Here is a 21,453-nt window from a genome sequence, read left to right on the forward strand (position 1 = left end):
TGAACAAACAAATCAATCTGGGGGAGGAGGAGTGATGGGTTCATGAAAGCAAAGTCTCCAGTAAAGCCCCTCTATTTCTTTTATGTAAACTTTCCCACCCAGATCCCAATTCTGCTTGACTAGCGAAGGGCCTGCCATCAGGGAAGCACAGCACAGCACCCTGGGTGGAGCTCATGTCCCACTTTCAGAGCCAGCTCACTGTGCTGCAGGCAAAGGCCCATGGCCCCGAAGGGCAGTGAGGCAATGGAACTGGCATGCCAGCTGCCACCTCAAATCAGCGAATGCCCTCCAGCTGTTCCACTGGCCAGCCCCCCCACCCAGAGCACTCTCTGGGCCCTGCATGCCATGCTATGTTCTGTTCAGATCCCTCTCAGAGACTCATTCCTACCATAAAACATACAAACACATGGTTAAATGGAGGCAGCATATAATGGGCACAACCATATGGAAATCTTCGTACACTTTGCATGTTTCTGCTGGGTTTTTCTGGAGAAGGACCTGGCTGCATCTTTTGCTGAAGAGAATCAAGAATGTTGTTGGTGCTTATGCAAGAACATGAATTTATTTCCTTTCATTCAAAACTGACAGTCTTACCACATATTTCCTGTTAAGAACATGTACAGCTAAGCACCACACTCACCTTCATGCAACTGCATAAAAAAGAAATCTGAAAAAGAGGATTCAGGTCTGGGGACACACTGAACAAAAGCATATGTGCAATGGACTAAAGTGGGGCAACTGCATGTGCTACGTACCTATTCTTTAGAGACAGAGCTGTATGGATAGAGATTATTTTAAACACTAACAGGCCTCCACAGTTAATGACCATACAACATGTACCCCATTTTTTCCAAAAGGCTCAGATCTATCAGATCAGACTGAAAACAGACGCAGAGCTACTATGTTCCCTCTGCCCATGTCAGCATTGCTGTGTAGAGCCATCCTCTTTGCAGAGAGGGCCAGAAAATCAGGACTTTCAAAGGCCCACTTTAACATAATGTAAAACCCAGGAAAGTGACAAGTCTAAGCTAATACCTTATCTGCATCTCAGATAACAATCAAAAGAGCTACTTGCTAAACACCTATTTCATACGATCAGACCCTTTCTAAGGAGCCACTAGACTCTTTGTCCTATACTTCACTTCTTACTTTGGTATGGAGCACTGAAGACACCTAAGTGTTAACTTATCTGAGTTTATGACGCTAATGCACTAAATTATTCCACAGCCCCAAAACCTGCCTTAGGGTGTTTCAGGAAACAGCACGCTTTGTAATTGCCATTCCATTACTGCAGTTTTGAAAATGATCAACAAACCCTCATGCTAGAGCCAAAAGGTGTCTATTACAGCCACTTACCTTCTCAAATACTACCTACACAAAGATTTCCACCAGCAAGAAGATTACTACAGGTGGCCGCACCCACAGGGTCTCACAGTGAGTGCAACAAGTTACTCCTCTTTCAGGTGCCAGCACCCTTCCTTGTGCATGCATACACAAAGCCAGCTAAAAGACGTTGCACCAAAACTAATGAATACTTGGCCACTATTCTTTAATGCAAATGACGCAGAATGTAGTGATAAGAGCACAAGAGGCAGGATAGATAATTAGAACGAGGCAGTGGAAATGAAAATTAACATTAATGAGGTAAGAAAATATTTTTAAGAGATTACTCTCCTCAGATTAGGAGGGATTATCAGCCCCATCCCTAAACTCTGACAGAACTGACGAACGCAAACTGAAAAATGCAAATACAGCTTTGTTCCCAAGGATTTTAAAAAGAATCAGTTCAGGTGGGAACAGTGCCACAGAACTGAAGAACAGCATCCATGGTGACGATATTTGCAAGGGGTAAAAATGACACTGAAAAATAATAAGGCTGAAAATCAGACTATAATACTGTGCAAGGCTTTGTAATGAAAAAGTGAAAAGATGAAAAAGGGATGGAATATAGTTTTAAAAGTTAATTTGTTGCAGCTAAACCTAAGAGACTTCTCTAACAACTCATTTTCTAGATCAAAAATAGACCCATATGCATTAGAAAATTTATTTAATATTTATATTTTATTATTATTTTATTTATTTATTTTAAGATTAGGTAAGAGGATTTCAGTCTCATCTTATTAATCCCAAATTGCTTATAACAACAAATGAAGAAGATTATTCTGTGAGATTCATGTCACATCTGTTCTCCAACATTATTTGGTTTGATCGAGCCTAGACCAGCCTAGAAGTGGAAGCATTCAAAAAGAGGTACACATCAACAGTCTTCCTACAATGCTCCTATATAACTATGGTCATGTTCTCTCTTGAAAGTGTCACACCTTTTCCCTAAGATGGAGGCAAAATAGAAGAGTAAGGGAGGCAGAGGTCTAATAAAATTAAACATAAAAAATAATCAAGATAAGTTTCCAAGTGGGCACAGAAGAATAAGTTCTTAATATGAAAGGTCGATGTTTTATTTAAATTATTCCTGAGACGTGCTGTTGAAGACTGACACCAGCACTTTTCCACATCTGTATTGTACCAAAGAGTCTGATGCTGGGAGATCCCTCAGCGTTCTTCACTCTGAGTGGCTGTAAATTCAGAAGCAATTTAGAATTGCACTAAACAAACACAGTTTTTCTTCTCCTAACACTCAATCATAGATGGCCACTGAATGCAAGCATTCCATCTCCAATTATGCTTCAAACTGAAACATTCTGCCCAGCTGCAAAATCCGTCTGAACTCCTCTGCCTTATCACACAGACACGTGGCTTTCTGCACTTTAGAGAGCAATTGGAGGCAACATAAATACAGTGGTTGAGGAATCACAGCATTGCAAACACAAACACAGGGTTTTGCCACCTAGCTCGCCTCACTGGCATGAGATTTACTACGGAGTAATTACTCATGTCTATTCTCCTGGGATATTGCCTACATATAAAAAGGGAGATCAGCAATTCAGACCCATGATTGGGGCCAGAATTCTGTCTGCTTTACTTCCACTTGCTCCAACTATGTAAAAACATAAGTGACTACTCACGGAAATTGCAACATTCACAGAGAACACCATGTAGGGTCAGCACTAAGCTCTTTTTTAACAAAGTGTAACCCTGTCACAAATCCACAGTCACTGTGGTCTGCACTTCAGAATAGCCATGAGGAAAAACTCTGATGCCCAGCACCTCATCTAATAGATGCTCCATTTGCTGTTTGCAGCACAGGGCCAACACAGATAAAATCAGAACTGAAATTACACTGGTGCAAACACAAGAAAACACTCAATTAGACAGAAGAATAACTCTCTCTAAATACGTTTATGTTCATACATAAAATGTTTTTAATTTAGATGTTCCTACTCAGTAATGAAAATCACACCCAGTTCTTTGTAGCCATCACTTGCTCCTTTTTTATTTTGCCTCTTTCCTGCCTGAGACATGATGTTTTTGGGGATGCAAAAGAGGGAGACTAAGTCATAGGATCAGACAAGATAAAACACAGCCTAGTAGGAGTTGGTAGGAACAGAATCCTGTTAGATTGGAGCTTTCTTCTAACTCTTTTCTTCCTATGAAAGCAATGCTTTATCCTCTCCTCCTCCATCCTGAAAGTCCTCATCATTCTTGAAGAAAAAGCAAGAAGCTGATAGTCCTACAGCAGCTGAAACCATTCTTCTTCTAGAGGCAGGGAAATAGAGAAGATAACCAATCAGAGTTATTTTACAGGGCAGAGAAGAGGCAGATACTGAACCTTTCAGGTTAGGGGACAGCATTTAGCCTCAGCTGAGGTCACAAGAATTGGCAAAACTGAGCTCTCTTGAGTCTGACATCTCAATTCTAAGTTTTATCACTAGGACAATCTTTTTTTTTTTTTTTTTTTTTTTTTTTAACTTAAAGAATTGCATGTTAAAAACATGAAGGATAACAGAACAGCTCCAGGTTTTGCTGTAGTTGATGTTAATCAGAAAAATATTACAGAGATACTTGCTGTGGTTATGGGTTGGGTGCAGAAAAGAGTGGGTGAGGTTTCTTGGCCTGAGATATGCAGGAGGTCGGATTAGATGAAGATAATGATATCACAGCCCTCTCTTCTGACCTTAAGGCCAGATGGCTGCAGACCAAGACAGTTTTATAATTCTCTCTACTGAATAGATATAAGTATGCTTTGGCTTATTGTGGTACCTGTTCATTTTTCACTCTAAAATTTCTGCCTTCTGCCAATGGATTTCCTGTGCCTTTCATTCTTGCCATAAGTAGGGACTAAGGCAATGATTCCATTTCTGTTGCTGGTCTACAGCTTATACTTGCAGTCTTCAGCCTGCTTCATAGACAAGACTGCCATGTGACTGTAAGATGAAGAACTCACAATGGGCCAGCCTGCTCAACTGAGCCCCTGGTTACTCCAATACAAAACAGGGATGAGTATTCAACACCTCTGTAGATGACACAGAGATATTTGGGTTCTTTAAAGAAGTCATTAAAGGTTAAATAACTGATTTCCAGTACAAAGGTCTGACTGGGCTCACAGCTTCTCTCTGCCTCGAATTATCCAGACCTGGCTTTCTACTTCTACCTCACATATACATTAAATAAGTTAGAAATGTCTTGAAAAAGATAGTGGACTAAAACTGGATTATAGAACTTCTAAATTGCTATCTGGTGGCTGATGGTTGGAAGAAAAAAGCTCTGCTTATGGCACTGAACAAGGACAAGAACATGTTTTGGGTTCCATCTGCTCTACTTGTTGAGTTCCCTCCTCCCTGAAGGCAGAGTTTGATACTGCTCCATGCAGTCCCCGCAGGATGCTCTGGCAGGCTCTCCCTTACAAAATTTGTTCTGTGTTTGCAATTTGGTCACTAGAACATGCTGGTTAATAGTTACACAGCATTGCTGAAGTACGTTTCTGGGCAGAAGTTAGTAACTGTCAGAATACTCTATTTTCCCCTTTGCTCTGGTTATTAATGTTCATTATCTTCAGAGCTTGTAACAATGCTGATGGCCTTTTTCTGGCATCCAGTGCAAAAACATTGCACAGCTGTATAATCTATTAAGATTTGCTGATTTGAAACTTACAGAACACCATTCCTTGCAATTATCATATCAGGACTCTGTATTTAGCTGTCACAGAAACAATATTTGTATGAGAACTAACACATAAAAGACAAAAAGGGCTAGGTTTGAAAAGTTAGTGCTGCAGTTAGTGCTTACTCTCCCTTACATTCAAGAAATAGCTGGAGCTGAGCTTTCCAGAATCATCCTCTCCAAGTTTTAAAAACAAAGCAGCAGAATCCCCTCAAAATGTACAGTTTGTTTTGGAAATAACAAAACTCTAAAAGTTAATTATTTGTGTTATTTATTGATTTCCTGAATTTTGAGCAGCTACGGGTCTCACATGCGATCTTCTATCTCTAAACATGCAGATGTTTTTAGAAAACAACAAAACAGTGATTCCCTCATAATCCCAATAGCCCTTGAGTTTTAAGAGAGTGCCAAACAGTGCAAGTGGTCTGCAAACTGAACTGTCAACAGCAAACCTGTTGTTTGCAGCTCGCCTTAGATACAAATCAGAACAGAAAATATAACAGAACTGACAACAAAGCACCTAAAATATATATCATACGTCAACAAGGCTGTGCATGCATACATCTATATCTATTCACCTACAGGTAGATACATAGATATGTTATGTTTATATCTGTCTATATCATATATATCCTATATTCCTATGATAATTCTATGCATGTGTATTTATTCAATTTTAGACATGTAGATAGACATCAAATACATATATATCATGTACTGTTATGATTATGTAACTATATATACACTTTTTAATTTAGTTATATGTAATGCAGACTATTGTTCTATTAAATATAAAATAATATATAATTGATCTTATCTATTTTGTTATATATGTATATATATTAGTTAAATCAACATTTAAGATACATAATTAAAATTATTTTAGAGAAGTACAGTGACATGCAGAAATCCAAAGCAAGCTGAGTAAGGGAGACACTGTTTTAATGCAGAACATTTATCGGTGAGGTATTTATGCACCTCACCTCAGAATTTCAGAACAGATCTTAAGGCTTTCAGATCTCAAATCATAGCTACAAGACAGCCTCCCCTTTACTCTGCTTACACACAGACTTTTGGCCTTTTTTGAAAATGGAGGCAGGCATCCATTTCAGAATGAATAAATACTTCAATTGTATCAGTAACAGAGATGTCCTGTGAGCAGAGCACAGCACAAATACCACAAGTTCCTGCTCCTTTCAATGCTTTTTGATCCAAACTGAGTAACGTAGCAGTGCATGGTAGAAAGTTCTGAAGCAATAGACCCCTTTGCCAGCACCAAATACAGCTTCCCAACACTGTGAAACCCCAGCTGTGTGGAGGTGTAAAGTGCTTCTTGTTAGAATCATATAAACATGTCCATGTTATACAGACAGCCTGCTATCACTTGATCCAAATTTACTGACTAGCTGCTGCAGGCTTGAATGGCCCTTCAGACTGACAAAGACACTGTAAAAGGCTCCTCGGTGTCTAAGATCAAACTAGAACAGACAATAAAGTCTCCAAAAATTCCAGATGCACTGCAACTGAACAGCAAATTCTTGCTTCCAGCTCTGCTCATGCATTATTTACCTTTGCTGCTGTAAAATCCATTGTCTTTACAGGAAATCACTAATCTCATCCTCACTCCATCTGTTGGGAGGCTTTTTGCAGCCCCCTCCACCCTCCCTCCAGTGAGGGTAAACTCTCAGTTTGGGATTGATCAAGTTTTTTCCATCTTTCTCAGGTATCTTTGAGTTAACATCTTACATAAAGACAGAATCTAGATAAAGCCTATGGGGCTGTTTTGCTCTTAAATTTTGTGCAATTTGTAATAAAGTTGACTGTCAGCCAGCCTTACCCACTTAGAGCCTAACATAAATATGGGCACTATCAGGCACATTGTCACTGATAGGATTCAGTTACATGTATGTCTGCATTTAGACTTAACTCAGGCTTTTATCTGTTCCCATACAAAGACCTGTGCCCTGAACTTTGACTTGCTGTTGATGCTTAAGCATTTTGTATGCTTTTATCAGCAAATACACCTGCCTCAATGTCCAGTCCTGTTTCACTGAACCACCAAATAATTTCATATTCAGATGATCCTGTACATCTTATGAAGAGGACACACACCCTCAGTGATGTTCAGGAAATCCACTCTCCCAACACATTGTTACATTCACCACCTGAGAGAAATACACTTTATTAAATACCTGACATGTCTGAGCTATTATGGTAGAAGCAAATTGGTTTTCATCAGACTGGGAAGACACTACCTTCCTCAGAGTGAGCTGGATACCTTCCAAGGTACTGCAGGTGCTTGTAGAAGCTCCAAGAATTGCCTTGGGAGTCTGCAGAAAGCATGGGCGTGTCATTCCAGGTGTGCTTACTTGGGAACTGAACCAGAAAAAGATATTAGTCTGCCTAACCCTTGAGCTTCTTCTGCTTTGGATCTATTTCCTGAATCTTACTTCTGAGAACAGTGTTTGAGTAACATCAAAAATACTGAGATAGAAAAACTTGAAGGCTTTCCTCTTACCAGCTGAATCTGCTGCAGATGTTCCACCACTGGTCAGGTCCTCAGTATTAATCGATTGCAGATCTGTGTAAGAGGGACCAATGCTGGGGCTGCTGGTGTCCTCCGAGTTGGTTGTCCAGCTGCTCTCTGATGCATGGGCTCGCCTCTCCAAAGAGCTGGAGGAGGGAGAAGTCCAGCTGGGTGCCTTTGGTGGAGACACTGGGCACAGGAAACAAACAGGCACCAGTGAGATTTGCAGGGCAATCACCCAGAAGCAGATGATCACAGCTATTCCAAAAGTACACTACAGGACCCTGTTGAGACTCTGTAAATATAAATTCCAACAACCACAGCAACACGGTTATTTTTTAACAACACACAGCAACTTAAGTAGCGCCTGGCACTGTTACCTTCCATTGTGTGCCTTGCACTCCACACTGCTGGCAGCTGCTGGCTTTCCTGTTGTTCAAGCATTGTAGAAGCAGCAGTGTTACCGAGCAGTTAGATTTCATGTTTCTCTCACTGCTGAACAGATTTGAGTACCTGTGTTGTGCAACACAGTGGAGTTCTTAAGAGTATGAAAAGTTGTTTTGTTATATTTAGTTAAGCATCTGCATCAGTGACGCATGCACAAATGTAGCAGTCATCTTAAGAAAGATGACTTAAGAAAGTCCCATGTGGGACTAGCACATACCTATTGATGTGAATTAGAAATGGCTTTTGTTTTCTGAATATGCAGAATGAAGTGCCCTGATTTGAATTAACTTCATAATATTTCTGTTCTGTTTAGGCCAAAATCTCATTCTACTCACTCGCCAGAAGTTACACTTCAAAGAGTAAGCTATGCTAACCATCATCTCATGTTGATTAAACAGGCATATATGTCCAATACTACGAATGTGTTTTGTGAACTATCTGCCCAGCATATCACTCAGATGTTAGGAACAATGGATGACTATAGGGAGGAGGAAAAAAAAAAGCATTAAAAATTCTTTCTATACTTAGGAAAAGTGCATAGATAGAGACAAATTCTATTTTAATCTCAGTATAGTAACTGTTCTCTAAGTTAGTAAATTTATGTTTATCTTTTAAATTAACAAGATGAAAGTGCATTCAAAAACAGCATTTATAGAACTAAGTGATACATACGTTCACATCTCAGCATGTAATACGTAACCAACCTTTATGAGGCTGAGAAACACTTAGGAAGAAAATGGCAAATTAATGTTCCAGAGGATTTGTCTCTCTCTGCTCTATAAAAACAGTGTGACGGGACACCATCTTCTTATGGAAACATACATTTGCTGTGTGCATTGAGAGGCTATGCAAACAGTGCTTGTAGGCTTACCAGCTCAGAAGTGCAAATTTATTTTATGTAGCTGTGCTATTACCCTTAGGTAAGCAAGCAGTAATCTATTTGTATTTGTACAGCTGTGATCCTACATGCTGAGCTGCTTCGGAGTAGCAGAAAAGGAGCTGAGAGCTGGGAGGTGTCTCCTTATCACACACATTGACAGTTATGTTACAGCAACACAACCAAAAAATCCCCACTTCTCCATCCAGCAATTCTGCACCATGCTGATGTCTGCGAAGACGCAGTGCCCATTACATGACTACAGGCTGCCTCAGCCCTTCTGTTAAATATCCTTTGAGGTATCTGAAGAGTCAGCCCCAAAACTTCACCTGAAGTGGCTTTGATGGACAGAATGCTTCATGTGGACACAGAAGACAAGCTTAAAATCTGATCTCAATATGCAAACCAGTAGCAAGGGTCATTTTATTTTTTAAAGTGAGTTTTATAAAAAGGATCTTATACGTAAATTTGCAGTGATAATTTTTACTTTTTTTTTTTAACATATGAGATACATATAAGATTTGATAATTCATATACTTATGTAATAATAACAATCTTTTTATTAATTTGTTTTCTAAAAACAAGTGTTGCCTAATGAAGAAGACTAACTGGAACATCACTGCAGAAAACTTTGATATATTAATTTCACAATTTGTACCACTTTGGAAGACAACCTTTTTTTTCCCAAGAAAGTGTATTTTATAGCAACCACAGAGAGATTTTACCATAATAGGCATTCTTTAGAGCCTTACTACAGCCAAATTCCACCTACAATTGTCCTGGGTTCCCAACCTTGGAACTGGAAAAAATTTCCACATACTGAATCAAACAACTATCAATCTCAGAAAGTGAGATAAGCTGAAGTAAATATCCACATGTTTAGGCTTCTCTTCAATGCTCCTGCTACTCTCCAGCCTCTTGAATTACTGAAACAATTCCTAAATGGTGTAGGTGTTTTTCCTATTAATTTGGAATTCAGTCAATGCTAGTTGATGCAGAGGTAGCACCATCCAGCTACAGCAATTCTCAGAAATTTGTTATTGCAGACCAGTTAACAGATCTGTTATTAAGACCAGTGCCAAAACTGTCACTAAATTACAAATCCCACAGCATATGAAAAATCACATCATTGTTTCCTGAAGTGATAAATGTTTCCTTCCATTTGCATTTTACTTTTCTTGATCCATTTGTTCCTAATACATTGGCTTGGCTTTCAGTACTAATCTACTAATCAGTAGATTTACTTTTAAGCATTAGTTCCTTTATGATGCTTTGAGAATGTACTCCTTGTCTCTTGCACTGTATTCCAATAAAAATTGTTAGCATCAGTGCTGTTTCCCTTCCTATCCATTCTACACAGGATCTCAGATTTTCTTGATTTTAGGACAGCAACAGTTTGTCTAGATTTCAGTTGTTGATCTTGTGTTGTGTGTACTTTCTATTTTCAGACAGAACAGCACAAAATGATTAAATTGAGATGTGCCTTACTGAGGGACAGTCTCACAAGGGACATTCCGCAAGTCCAGCTTGAGCAATTTAAAACCATGGAGACAAAGCTCTTGGGAAGAAGGAGTGGGGGGATGGAGAAGATGATTGACAGATCTTGCCTTGCTCTAATTTTGGTGCTTTGCCAAATTTCTAATTGAATTCAAGACTGCAGCTAACACCAATAGAATATGAGATTGCCAGCTGAAGGCCTGCTGTAGAACAAATGCAAATGTTTGTCACCAGCTGGCTGTGATCATTTGCTGATTACGTAATGTTTGTGATAGGAGCATTTGGGTGATTCTAGAATCCCAGTTTTCATTTTTGCTGTATGAGTTTGTTGAGCCTGACTAGCTAGAGAATAATTACAAGAAAAATCAGATTTCTTTTTTTTTCCAGCAAAAGGAAGATGTGGAAGAAAGAAGAGAAAAGCACAATGCATCATTTCTGTGACTAAATATTTCTACGGCCTCAACTCAAGGGCTACTGTTTCCCAGGGAGAAAGCCACATTGATTTTGCAGCTGCCATTTGTCTACACATGAGCCTGAAAGGCAGATATACACTGAAAGAAGGATTTTGCTAAGCATTTATTCTGCCTGAACATGGTTGAAAGATTAACAGAAATGTCATAAATGAATATAGTGTGAGCCTTACAGTGGACATAATGTTCTTATCACTTCTGTACCTCATATTTTAATCTTTCTTCTACTTTCTATATTCTTCATCCATGCTTTCAGTGCTGTTTCTTGCCCCTAATTTCTGCTCCCTTGATAATGTCACTTTTGCCAAAACAAGGGTCCAGCATTATAGCTTGCTTTTCTTTTAAACATACTATCTACAGGATAACTACCACGCGGCAGCTGTATTTTAAATTAGTGGTTTTTTAGATGGTGAGCACCCTGGGACAAAGGTTCACTTTCTGAGGAACACGTGCAGCAATACGATGGCATTGAGGTCAGGAAGTAGCACATTCCTCCCCCAGGACCTGCCCTCTGTTTTCGGGGCACTCATTTTGTAAGCCATTTTCAAAATGTGTTTCCACGCAGCATGGCTGTTTCTCTGGTTAACTGCCCAACCAGCTGAGCAGATGCTTCAGTGTGGAGAGACAAACAGATGATTTCCTCAGTGCTAGAGCCCTGACAGGAGCAGAGCTGCAGATGCTGAGGCTTCAGGACAAGGCAGTTCACAGCTGCCAACACAGGAAACAGGTTTCAAACACCTCCATCCTCCTCACACCAATCTGTCTGCTGATAGTTGGCATTTATCTCCACCCCCCTCCTCCACTGGCTATTGGCTATTGTATTCATGTGGGCTGTTTGCTGCTGGAAATGAACAATTGCTGTCACTGCCACCAGCTTTCCAAAGAGCATGTCAGTGTGCCGTGCTTGTAACAGAAAGATTCTGGCCTTGCTGCCACCCACTGAAAAAAAGATGTGACCTGCAAATTAACTGGGAACAAAGCTGAAGCTTATCGTACATCTTGCTGTCAAAGCCCCCTCAGAGCAGACAGCCAGAGACAAAGAGCTGTCATCTCCTCTGCGGTGTGACCTTCCTTCACTGGCTGTCAGCTGTGTTGGTTGGGCCTCTTAAAAGATGAGGTCCAGAGCAGGAGTGGAATTAGCTGATAAATATGGATTTTAAAATAAGGTTATGCATATCACCTCTTCTTAGAGAAAGTCTCCCTAGGCTTCCCATGCAGTTAATAATGAAACACTGCCTCCCACACAGTGACTACAGAGAGTAACAAAGCAAGGCTCCTGCTGTGCCTGTCAGGGGAACCATCCTCCCCTATTAATCTCAGTTTGATGCTCAGTGTTGGAGTGTATTAATATTCCTTCATTTAGGCCAAGCACTAGAAGGGCAACAATGGGTGTGCTTCTTCTTCAAAAACGGCTGTGTTTTTTGACAGTCTTCCTTGACCACCTCTTTTAGATTTCCAAGGGCTTTGCCTATGATCTGTGTACTGTGACTTCAGTACAAACCATGAGGCACTGCTCTTGCTAAGCACAGACCTTGAAACCGGGCCACGTTCCTGTAAGTACAGGAAAACAAGTAACACATGATTAAATTAGCTTTATGGAAGTTTTTTGTTGTTGTTGTTGTTAAGGCAAGCTTTATTTAGACTGAGCAAAGGTTTTTTGTTGTTTAATAAGAAGGTGAACTTAAGGTTTTCCAGTCAACAAGAATGCCACAGGAGGAAGGAAATGTGGTTTAATAGCAACCAACAGATCCATTTAAAAAAGTATGCATCTGTATGTATCTGAATGAATAAAAATAAGAGAAAGTAGGAGAGTTTGTATTTCTTTCACAATAAACTATTTTACCTTATCATGAAGTTAGCTAACAACGAGGTAAAACAACTCAGTTTTATGGATTTACAGTTACGGGCGTTATTGTTTATGTTTTTGTCACCTGGATCTGTAAATATTTACAATTAAGACCAATCAAGAAATAAACATAAAAATGTCTCATATGGATCTTACGAGAAAAATTACTGCCTGAATATTCCCCCACATCTCCTGCACAAAGGTGGGACTGCTGTCTCAAGTGGACTAGCTGACAAGACCCATATAAAGAACAGATGGAAAACAAAAAACTCAAATCCCAACACAAAGTTGACAGTCCGAGCAGTGCTATATATATGGCAGAGAGCATTTGGTGGACTCAGTGAACAGAAAACCATAACTTTTAAACTACTTTTGTAACATACTTTTGTATGCAAGTGCAGTTGTTAAGAGAATATCTCACCTTAAACAAGTAGTCAACTAATGTTTTCCTTGGACAATTACTCAATAATCTCGTCTAAGAAGGGACAGAAGTGTGTTTATACAGAAAAGCTGGAATCTCATACAGTTGTATCAGTTAGCACAAGCTGAGTAGGTAAGCCAGAGGCTTTGAATGCATTTTTGAGGTATGTCAGAAAGAACTTCTGCATTGGAGCAAAATCATGCGCAGTCCTGGAGTGAGGATCAGTTTCTGTCATCTCTGTAAATTTCAAGCTGCTCAAACATTAAAAGGAAGCAAAAAGAACTGCATGCTAGCTATTGGTAATTCCAAGCTTCTGGCAAAAGCGATGTGGAGATTATGAGAGGATAAAGACAACAAGCAATCACCATTCTTCCAGTTCCAGTTTACAGGGGCAAACATAGCTCAGTTTTCTTTCAGATGGCTGTTCATAACATGACTACTATAAACCCCACTATGTTGTTTCTCCATAAATATATGTTGGTATTCTCCAAGATTGAATGAATCACAAGAAATTTTTTTGCTTTCTTTCAAATATATATGTGACACATTAAGATTATGCTGCTAGGTCAATCCAGAACAATATTGTAAACCCTTTTGGTTACTCTGATGACATGAATTGAGTTAAAATACAGTACAAACTAATCAAAATTAAGCCTATGAGAAACCAAAGAACAAGGAAAATATTTGGCAGCTCTCACTGTATTTTGTTAAATTACTGGAGTGGATTTTTTCATGCATTTGCCTCACCTGCCTGTGGATGAGTTGGCGGAGCACTGGCCCATGGTGCATCCTCAAACTGAACCCAAGCTCTGATAGATGACAGTAGATCAGCTTTGGGACACACGTGGTTTCCAAGCACTGTAGAATCTTCCTTTGGCTTGTCACCTGAATTGTCTGGCTCTGTGTGCAAGAGGTCCTGAAATTCTCCATCCACATTGTGGTTCTCTTCTGAGGAAGTATCTGAAGAAGAAAAACATTTTTCTAGAGGTTCCTCAGTGCTACCTAAAATAGACACAAAAGAGAAAGATTGGTAAGAACTACAATTACTTCACTATTTTTATTGAAATCTCTAAAATTCGCTATTAAACATAAACAGATTTTTTTTCCTTCACTTAATAAAATTTTTAACCTAACAAAATTTTTAGCGTAACACAGGGCTTAGTTTTGTACTTAAGTGTAATAGGTAAGACTTCTTTTGTGGTCAGCTGGATATTGTCTTGCATGTCCAAGGATGGATTCAAACCTTGTAATGGATCTGTGCTGAGAGCTGGGAAAGCATCTAACATTTTTGGCCCAAATTCTCCTATTATACTGGGGTAATAAAGCACAATTCAACCTTTGCACGTACCGCTTCCATTTAGAAGGCAGGATCTACAGCACCATGCGGTACAATGGTATGCTACATGACACTGCATATATGACAGTATAATTCAAAACAAAAAGACTTAAAGGGTTCAAAGGAAATGAGAGTTCTCTTACCTTGTGGCTTAACAGGGTGGAGCAGCTCATCGGTGAAGGACACCCACTCAGACTGGTGGGAGGCAATGACACTAGTCAGAGACGTCATATTAGCAGCAGGCTACTCATCTTCACTCAGTTGTTATAAGAAGGAAGCAGAATAGGAGAGAGGCACAGTGAAGATGAACCAGTAGAGGGAAACTCATTTTTTGTGCTTTCTTTTCAAATGCTGTTAAGAAAAGATTAAGTCATAACTTTTAGATGATTAAACACAAAAACAATTGCTACTATTTTAATAATACAGACTATTAAGACACATTATTTACCTCAGGCACAGTAATACCAAAATGCTGCAACCCTTGAGACAGGAATGTCACTTCTGTCAAGAGGAGGGCTATACTTGAGCAACTCCCTGATTAAAGCATCTGAGCATCTTCAAACATCCTCATGTTAAAACAGCTCATCATAAAAACTCAGGGAACTGCCTCTTTTAAACCCAGTAAGAAACATTACGAGGGAATTCTCCCTAGTCTGGCAGGTTTTCGTTATGCAACTTAATCCCAGTTCCAACATACTGTCACATTCTTGTTGCATAAAATCTGATCCTCCTCAAGAACTAGCGATCTCATTATTGATAGCATTTATGTAGCCAGTTCTGGAACTGGGATGGGTTGCTCATGATCGTCTTTGCAGTCAGGGCATGAAAGGATGTCCACTCCTTTAGCTGCACTTCCAATTCTTCTGCTTGACTGGAATGTTATATTTTAAGTTTAAAACACAGTGTCTTAAATCATGTCTGGAGTTAAGCATGATTTTGCTGCAACCCAGCAAAAACTTCTACAGAAGTAGCTACATTAATTAGGATGTACTCCAATGGGACGTACCCCACGCAGATCTCAGAATCTTCCAGAGAGGATAGGATACTGCCAAGGGTGCTTGACTTTTGGCTAATAGGTGGGAAAGTCAGAGCTGGGGAGTGAAATTCTCCTTTTACAAACACCCATGACTGCTTCAGATATGCAGGCTACTTCAAAACTCTCAGGAGACTAGTGACTGTGTCTAGGAAAGACTGAGAGTTCTGCCCTTAATCATCTCAAGTATTGAAGTTCTTGTTGCTATGATACGTGGGTGCTTCAGAATACTAAAACACAGACTTGGCTATTTTAAAGGGCTTTAAGAGGCATCTCTTTGCCTGCTGTCTCTCACCTAACTTATTTTATTTTGGTGAAACTTCATGTTGTTGAACAAACACTGAGATTTTTTCTTATTCTAAACAGTGTCTAGGTCCAAAAAACAGAACAGTAGTTAAATGCATTGACTCTTACAGCATTTTCTACAGGAAGTAGACCATTCCATGATTATTCTATTTAGGGCCTCAAAGTTATCGTACTAGTAAAGACCCATCAGCACATAAGAGTTGCTCAAACAGCTGAAGAATTCTGAAATCTGAAAGTCACAAAATAGTCTGACACCTGACAGAGAGATTTCATGGGTTATTGTTCATTGTCTCAAACTGAAAACTTGACCTTCTAAAGCAGAAGTTGAACATGAAGGACAGTTTCCTATAAACACAAAGAAGGGTTCCTCAAGATGGAATGCTGATGGATAAGGACAATTTGATAGAAGGTAGGACTCCTTTCATTACAAACATTCCAGACTTTATGCCCAACCCCCCATCATTCCCTAATGTTGGGAAAATAGCCTGTATATTAACTCCAGCCTAGTTCTCATCCACTTCCATAGAACAGAATAGAAGAGCTCTTTCCAGTATGTCCATATCTCTTGTACAAGGGCCCAGAACTGGACACAGTACTCCAAATACAGCCTCAACAGTGCTGAGCAAAGCAGAAGGGTCACCTTCCCAACTTTCTTTTGCAACACTTTGCCTAACACAGCCAAAAACACCATTAGCCTTCCAAGCAGCAGAGGCACGTTGCTGGCTCCTGTTCAATGTGGTGTCCACCAGGACTCCCAGATGCTTTACTGCAGAGTTGTTTCCCAGTTGTGTGACACCCAGGATGTCATGGGGCCTGAGGTTCATTCATGTGGTGTGGGCAGATATATTTGCCTGCTTTGCACAGAAATGATTAATAGAAATTGCAAAGCTAACAATAGAAGAAATTTGTCACTGCCAAAGCTAACAAAGAAAAAATGAATGATCTGATATTTTGAGTCCCAGGGACTCCATATGAGGGAAGGAGTAGATGACCTTCCCAACTTGTTTTTTCTCAAGTGACCACTTAGGCTGGATTTTTGTTTATTTGTTTATTTGGTTTTAGCTTGTTTAACTCACTGTAACAAGACATCTTTTCCTAAACAACTGAATACTCCTTTCTCCTGGAAAAGCCTGGACTGAAGCATGAAATCACAGGAAATGAAACAGGAAAACAGTTTATTTTGTTCTTAATACACACAGGCACCAGTAGAACTCTTCTTTTTTTTTTTTTTTTTTTTTTTTTTTTTTAAATGTCAAATGAAAATAGCGGCAAGAAGGCAAGAAAGCAAACTCTTTCAGCTATGTACGTATGTGGGAGAATTACACCATTATTTTAGTACAAATTCGCTCTTTTATCCTACTGCCCTGGTACAAGCATTCTGTCTAAATCCACTCAAAGGTACTTCACCGTATAATATCAGGCAGAAGCTAGATTTGTTCTGTTTGGTCTGTTCTGGTTTCACTGCTGGATTTTTTCAAGGTGCCCTGTTGTGTCAGCACCACAGAACCCTTCAATTACAGCAGAAGAAACGAGGTCCCCCAGCCTCAGATCCAGGTCAAGCTAATGGATGTGCCTTTAGGTCTTCACACCCAACAGACTATTACAAAGCCCATCATTACATATTGCAACTATACAGCTTCCCCACTGCTAGAATTTTCTACAGGCTTCCCAGTCTGGTATCTGAAGGCAGTTGTACTGGTGTACCAAAGTTATCACAGCTTTTAGATAAGCAGCCTGAAACTGCTAAGTAGCCTGAGTAGATTGCAGTGTCAAAGATTTCCAGAGCAGAGGCATTTTAAGGATGAATGTTAGGATGAAAAAAAAAAAAAAGTTTGGGTTCTCTCAGCTTTCACAAGAAACCTCTAATCCCATCACCTGACCAAAATGCCTGTAACAGAATTATGAGTAACGTACAGCTAACTTCCACATAGACTATGTGGAAAAAATATAACTTCACCTCAAATCATTTTTACTTCTTTTGGCTTTCCAAAAATCACCCAAAGGAAAAAAAAAAAATCCCAAGCATTATGAAACAAGGAGTCTTAGCCAGCATGACACCAATGTGACTGCACATAGCATTAACAAAACGATGCTGTGATCTGCAGAGGGGCCTATCTCTTCGGGATCCATTTGACAATGCAGATTAACCTGAATCCTTTTCTGAGCAAAACAAATGACACTATTTTAAAAGTGTAGAGAATACTCTGCAAGTGACTTTTGGAGTTCTTCTCCCCATCCTTTAAAGCCTTCCAAACATCCACAGCCACTCCTAGAGCCCACAAGGAGTAAGGGAACAGATAGATCCTCCTTTACTCCAAGTGAGCTACAGTTAAAGCAAAAGTTTATGCTGTACGCCTTAAGCAAAAGTAGGCAAAAACACACTTAATGGATCAAAGTGTTCCCAGGCCAGCATTACACCTCCATACAGAAATGGAGTTCATGTCAGTATAGATTTTGTTATTTCTGGATTTGCATTATGTGGATTAAGGCTTTGGTACAGAATTGGCAACAAAGAAAAAAGGGGACTCATTTATTTGATTTTTATTAAAAAAATTGAGATTCAAAATTTGTGAATGTGTGTGACTACTACTACACTGTAACTACAGTACAAAGCTAAATATTATACATGTTGAGCCTAAAGATCCTTATTATGAATTCCAGCACAGTGCTTTGACCACAAGGTCACAAAATTCCAAGAGGCCTAAATTTCTGCTTCAAGTTTCCCTTTTTTACATTACAGTTTCACAGTGGAGAATATGAATCAAGGTGACAAATGGGTGACAGTTATTTCCAGTTCATAAAAGATTGCTGAGCTGGAACAAAATTCCTTGGCCATTTAGTTCTCCTGATATTTTTATTGATGAGATTACGTTACTTAATTCCTTTTTGAAATTGATGAGTGTTCACTTTAAAATGATAGACTACTTCATTAACTAGAAACCTTCTCTCATTCCAAATCTATGTAAATTCACAGTTTCTAGCCATTTCCTCTTGTGACAAAGTTACTTGTCTCTCCTTTTGTATATTTCTGCTCTAGCAACAGAGGAAATATCCTCCTCCTTTGCTATTGCTAAGCCAGTAAGATATATCTGAGCAAGTCACACTTCTTGCTAGGGGCCTCACACCCAGCACTGTGTACGTTGAGCCTTCATTTCAGGCAGAACCATTAGGCGCTACGAATGCAAACACCAACAGCTGCAACAGCTTATGGCACCACTGAAACATGGTACATTTACAAAAATAATGTTCAAACTATTTAACTACTCATGAAAAATTCCTGTGATCCATACTGGAATACTGTTTTCTTGCTTATACATTCTCATATAATCCCAATGACCTAAATGTAATTGGTTACTCTAGGTCTCATTTGGCTACTGCAGGAGTCAAAGATGACAAGGAAGAAGAATAAGTTAAGCTCTGTTATGTGTAGCTGAAAAAGAAACTAAGTCAAAAGAGCAGCAAAGAAGCCATGACTGACCATGGCTTTTGTAACAGTGAAGTTCCACGGATTCCAGGAAGGTCTCAAGGAAAAATACGTAATTTTATTTTGACTACGTCTGTTCGGCAAACCTCTACAGACAAAACAATTCTAATAGGATGAACTGCAGAGTGATTGTTTCCTTGGGCGAACCTCCAAGTGAGCGAGAGCTCGTGGATTTTTCCTCTCAGGTTGGCATGCAATAGGCAGTGACCATCAGCACATCGTGACCTGAATAATAAGCAAACTCCAAACTGGAAAGCTGTTCTCAAGCACCAAAATAAATCCTAGGTATGCTAGGGAGCCATAGCAAGTACAAAACTCAGTGACAAATAACACAGAAAAAAAAGATGTTTGAAATAAATCAAAGAAATAAAGGAATTCAAATTTTATTATGACAGAAAAATAATTGCCTAAATACCTCACATAAGATTATGTTATGAATAGCATAGATAATGAGAGGAGTAAAGTCATATTTGATTATTGTACATATTTCCTGATGTTGACAATCACATTTTCTCCATGTATTCAGTCCCCTATCATATAAATTGCTCTAAGAAAGTTTCTGTCAGGTTTTTGAACTTGTCTCAGTTCCCCAATTACTCCAATTTACATGTGCTGTTAAATGAGTTCTGTGATTTCAGATTCAGCTGAAGAAGTTCAGCCACTATCTGTGCATATAACACTCATGTGAGAACTCTCAATAGATAAGGACCAACTTGGCCTCTCAGGGAGCCAAAGTGACTCACTTGTGGAGTTCCAGACCTTCTGGAAGCAGGAACTCTCTTGCCTGCTGCAGATTACTCCTAAGGAAACAGCAACCAGAGCTCTGATCAGAATATGTCCAGGTTTACTTTATGCCATTACCAGATCGGTCATTTCCACTATCTCATGGATTGATGGCACAGATGGCTATTTTAGACACAGATGAAGTGAGGAAGAGTGAGCTACTGATGATAACCAGAGCCATCTGGCACATTGGGTGGCAGAGAATTGGTGTGGGTTTCCCTGAGCACAGGGCCAAGTGCAACCACTCTAATTAACAACTACATCCACTTACTTTAACGGACTAGGTGCTCTGTCTAAACTTGCACTGCAATCAGTGACAGAACCAATCTTAAAGCTGAGGTGACCTGAAATACCCTTATTTTCTCCAGACCACAAAAATCCAATGGAACATAAGACCATGCCCCATAGAGACACAGCTCAGTTTTACTGGAAGCTCACATCCACTGACAGTAAGAAAAGAGAGCCTGTAGCTGATGTGTGTGGGTAAGGAAGCCATAAGCATCTCCCTCAAGAATATTTGCATCAAGTCTGATATCTGAAAGGTCAATAGCTGTCGTTTTCTGTACTTCACAATTCATCTGTCACAGAAGCTCCACTATTTTTTAAAAAGAGCATCTTAGATTGTCTCCTGCAGACAACACTAGGATATTCAGACAGTTCAGAAGGCAGTGGTCTTTCTCTTTTTGCCTTTTTTTTTTTTTTTTTTAGAAATACACACAACCAAATCCAGTGAGACATGATACTATTTAATAGGCTTCAAAATCTGATACTAGAAGAAAAACAACTTCCTTCTTTATTCTTTGTATTCCCAAGGACTTGAGTAACATAGAAAGGTAGTGTAGAAGGGAAGAAATACAGAAAAAAAAGAATCAAATTTATTTACTCTTTTCCTCAATGATTACAAGTAAGGTCTAACAGGCAGAAACTAAGGGAAAATGCTAGACAAAAATGTTTGGCAATGATCATTCACATTTTTAGTCATGTCAGCAGCTCTACATTTCAGGACTCTTTAAATATGGCTCACTGTGGGTCCAGTATGCATTTAAAGCATGACTGAAGCCTCTGGCCATGTAACTGCATTAGAACCAGAAGGATAATTTCCCAAACTGCAGCCTTCAAGCTCAAACCAGAATCTGAAGCAAAAACCAGACTTTGTCAAATGTTTATCTTACCATATAGAGCAGCAGTGCTTTAAAACTGAACTGGGGGGGGGAAAAATAATAATCACAAGAAACAGGCAAGATGCTAATGTATCTAGCATATTTAAAATCTGTGGATTTTCTTTCCCATTATTACTGCACAAATTGAGAACAAATACTGATCCCAGACTTCCATACATTATTACTATGCACATCACAAACTCTCTCT

The 21,453-nt window shown here is 39.4% G+C and overlaps 1 protein-coding gene across 5 annotated transcripts in view; it reads right to left on the reverse strand.

The window, feature by feature from the left end:
- The window catches only part of STON2 (stonin 2), a 70,606-nt gene that overhangs the window by 39,977 nt on the left and 9,176 nt on the right, over nt 1-21,453 (reverse strand). For 4 of the 5 annotated variants that reach the window (XM_042869229.1, XM_042869065.1, XM_042869149.1 and 1 more), the window contains exons 2-4: nt 14,623-14,830; nt 13,891-14,145; nt 7,577-7,774 (exon numbers count right to left, since the gene is read on the reverse strand). In XM_042869229.1, the coding sequence (XP_042725163.1) occupies nt 7,577-7,774; nt 13,891-14,145; nt 14,623-14,710 (541 nt within the window). In that variant the 5' untranslated portion in view covers nt 14,711-14,830. The remainder of the gene's footprint in view (nt 1-7,576; nt 7,775-13,890; nt 14,146-14,622; nt 14,831-21,453) is intronic. The other variant, XM_042869314.1, reaches the window with a different exon arrangement.

This window comes from Lagopus leucura, unplaced genomic scaffold (genome assembly GCF_019238085.1).
Source record: "Lagopus leucura isolate 7727_CA_CO unplaced genomic scaffold, USGS_WTPT01 Super-Scaffold_1, whole genome shotgun sequence".
In the NCBI taxonomy this organism is placed as follows: domain Eukaryota; kingdom Metazoa; phylum Chordata; class Aves; order Galliformes; family Phasianidae; genus Lagopus; species Lagopus leucura.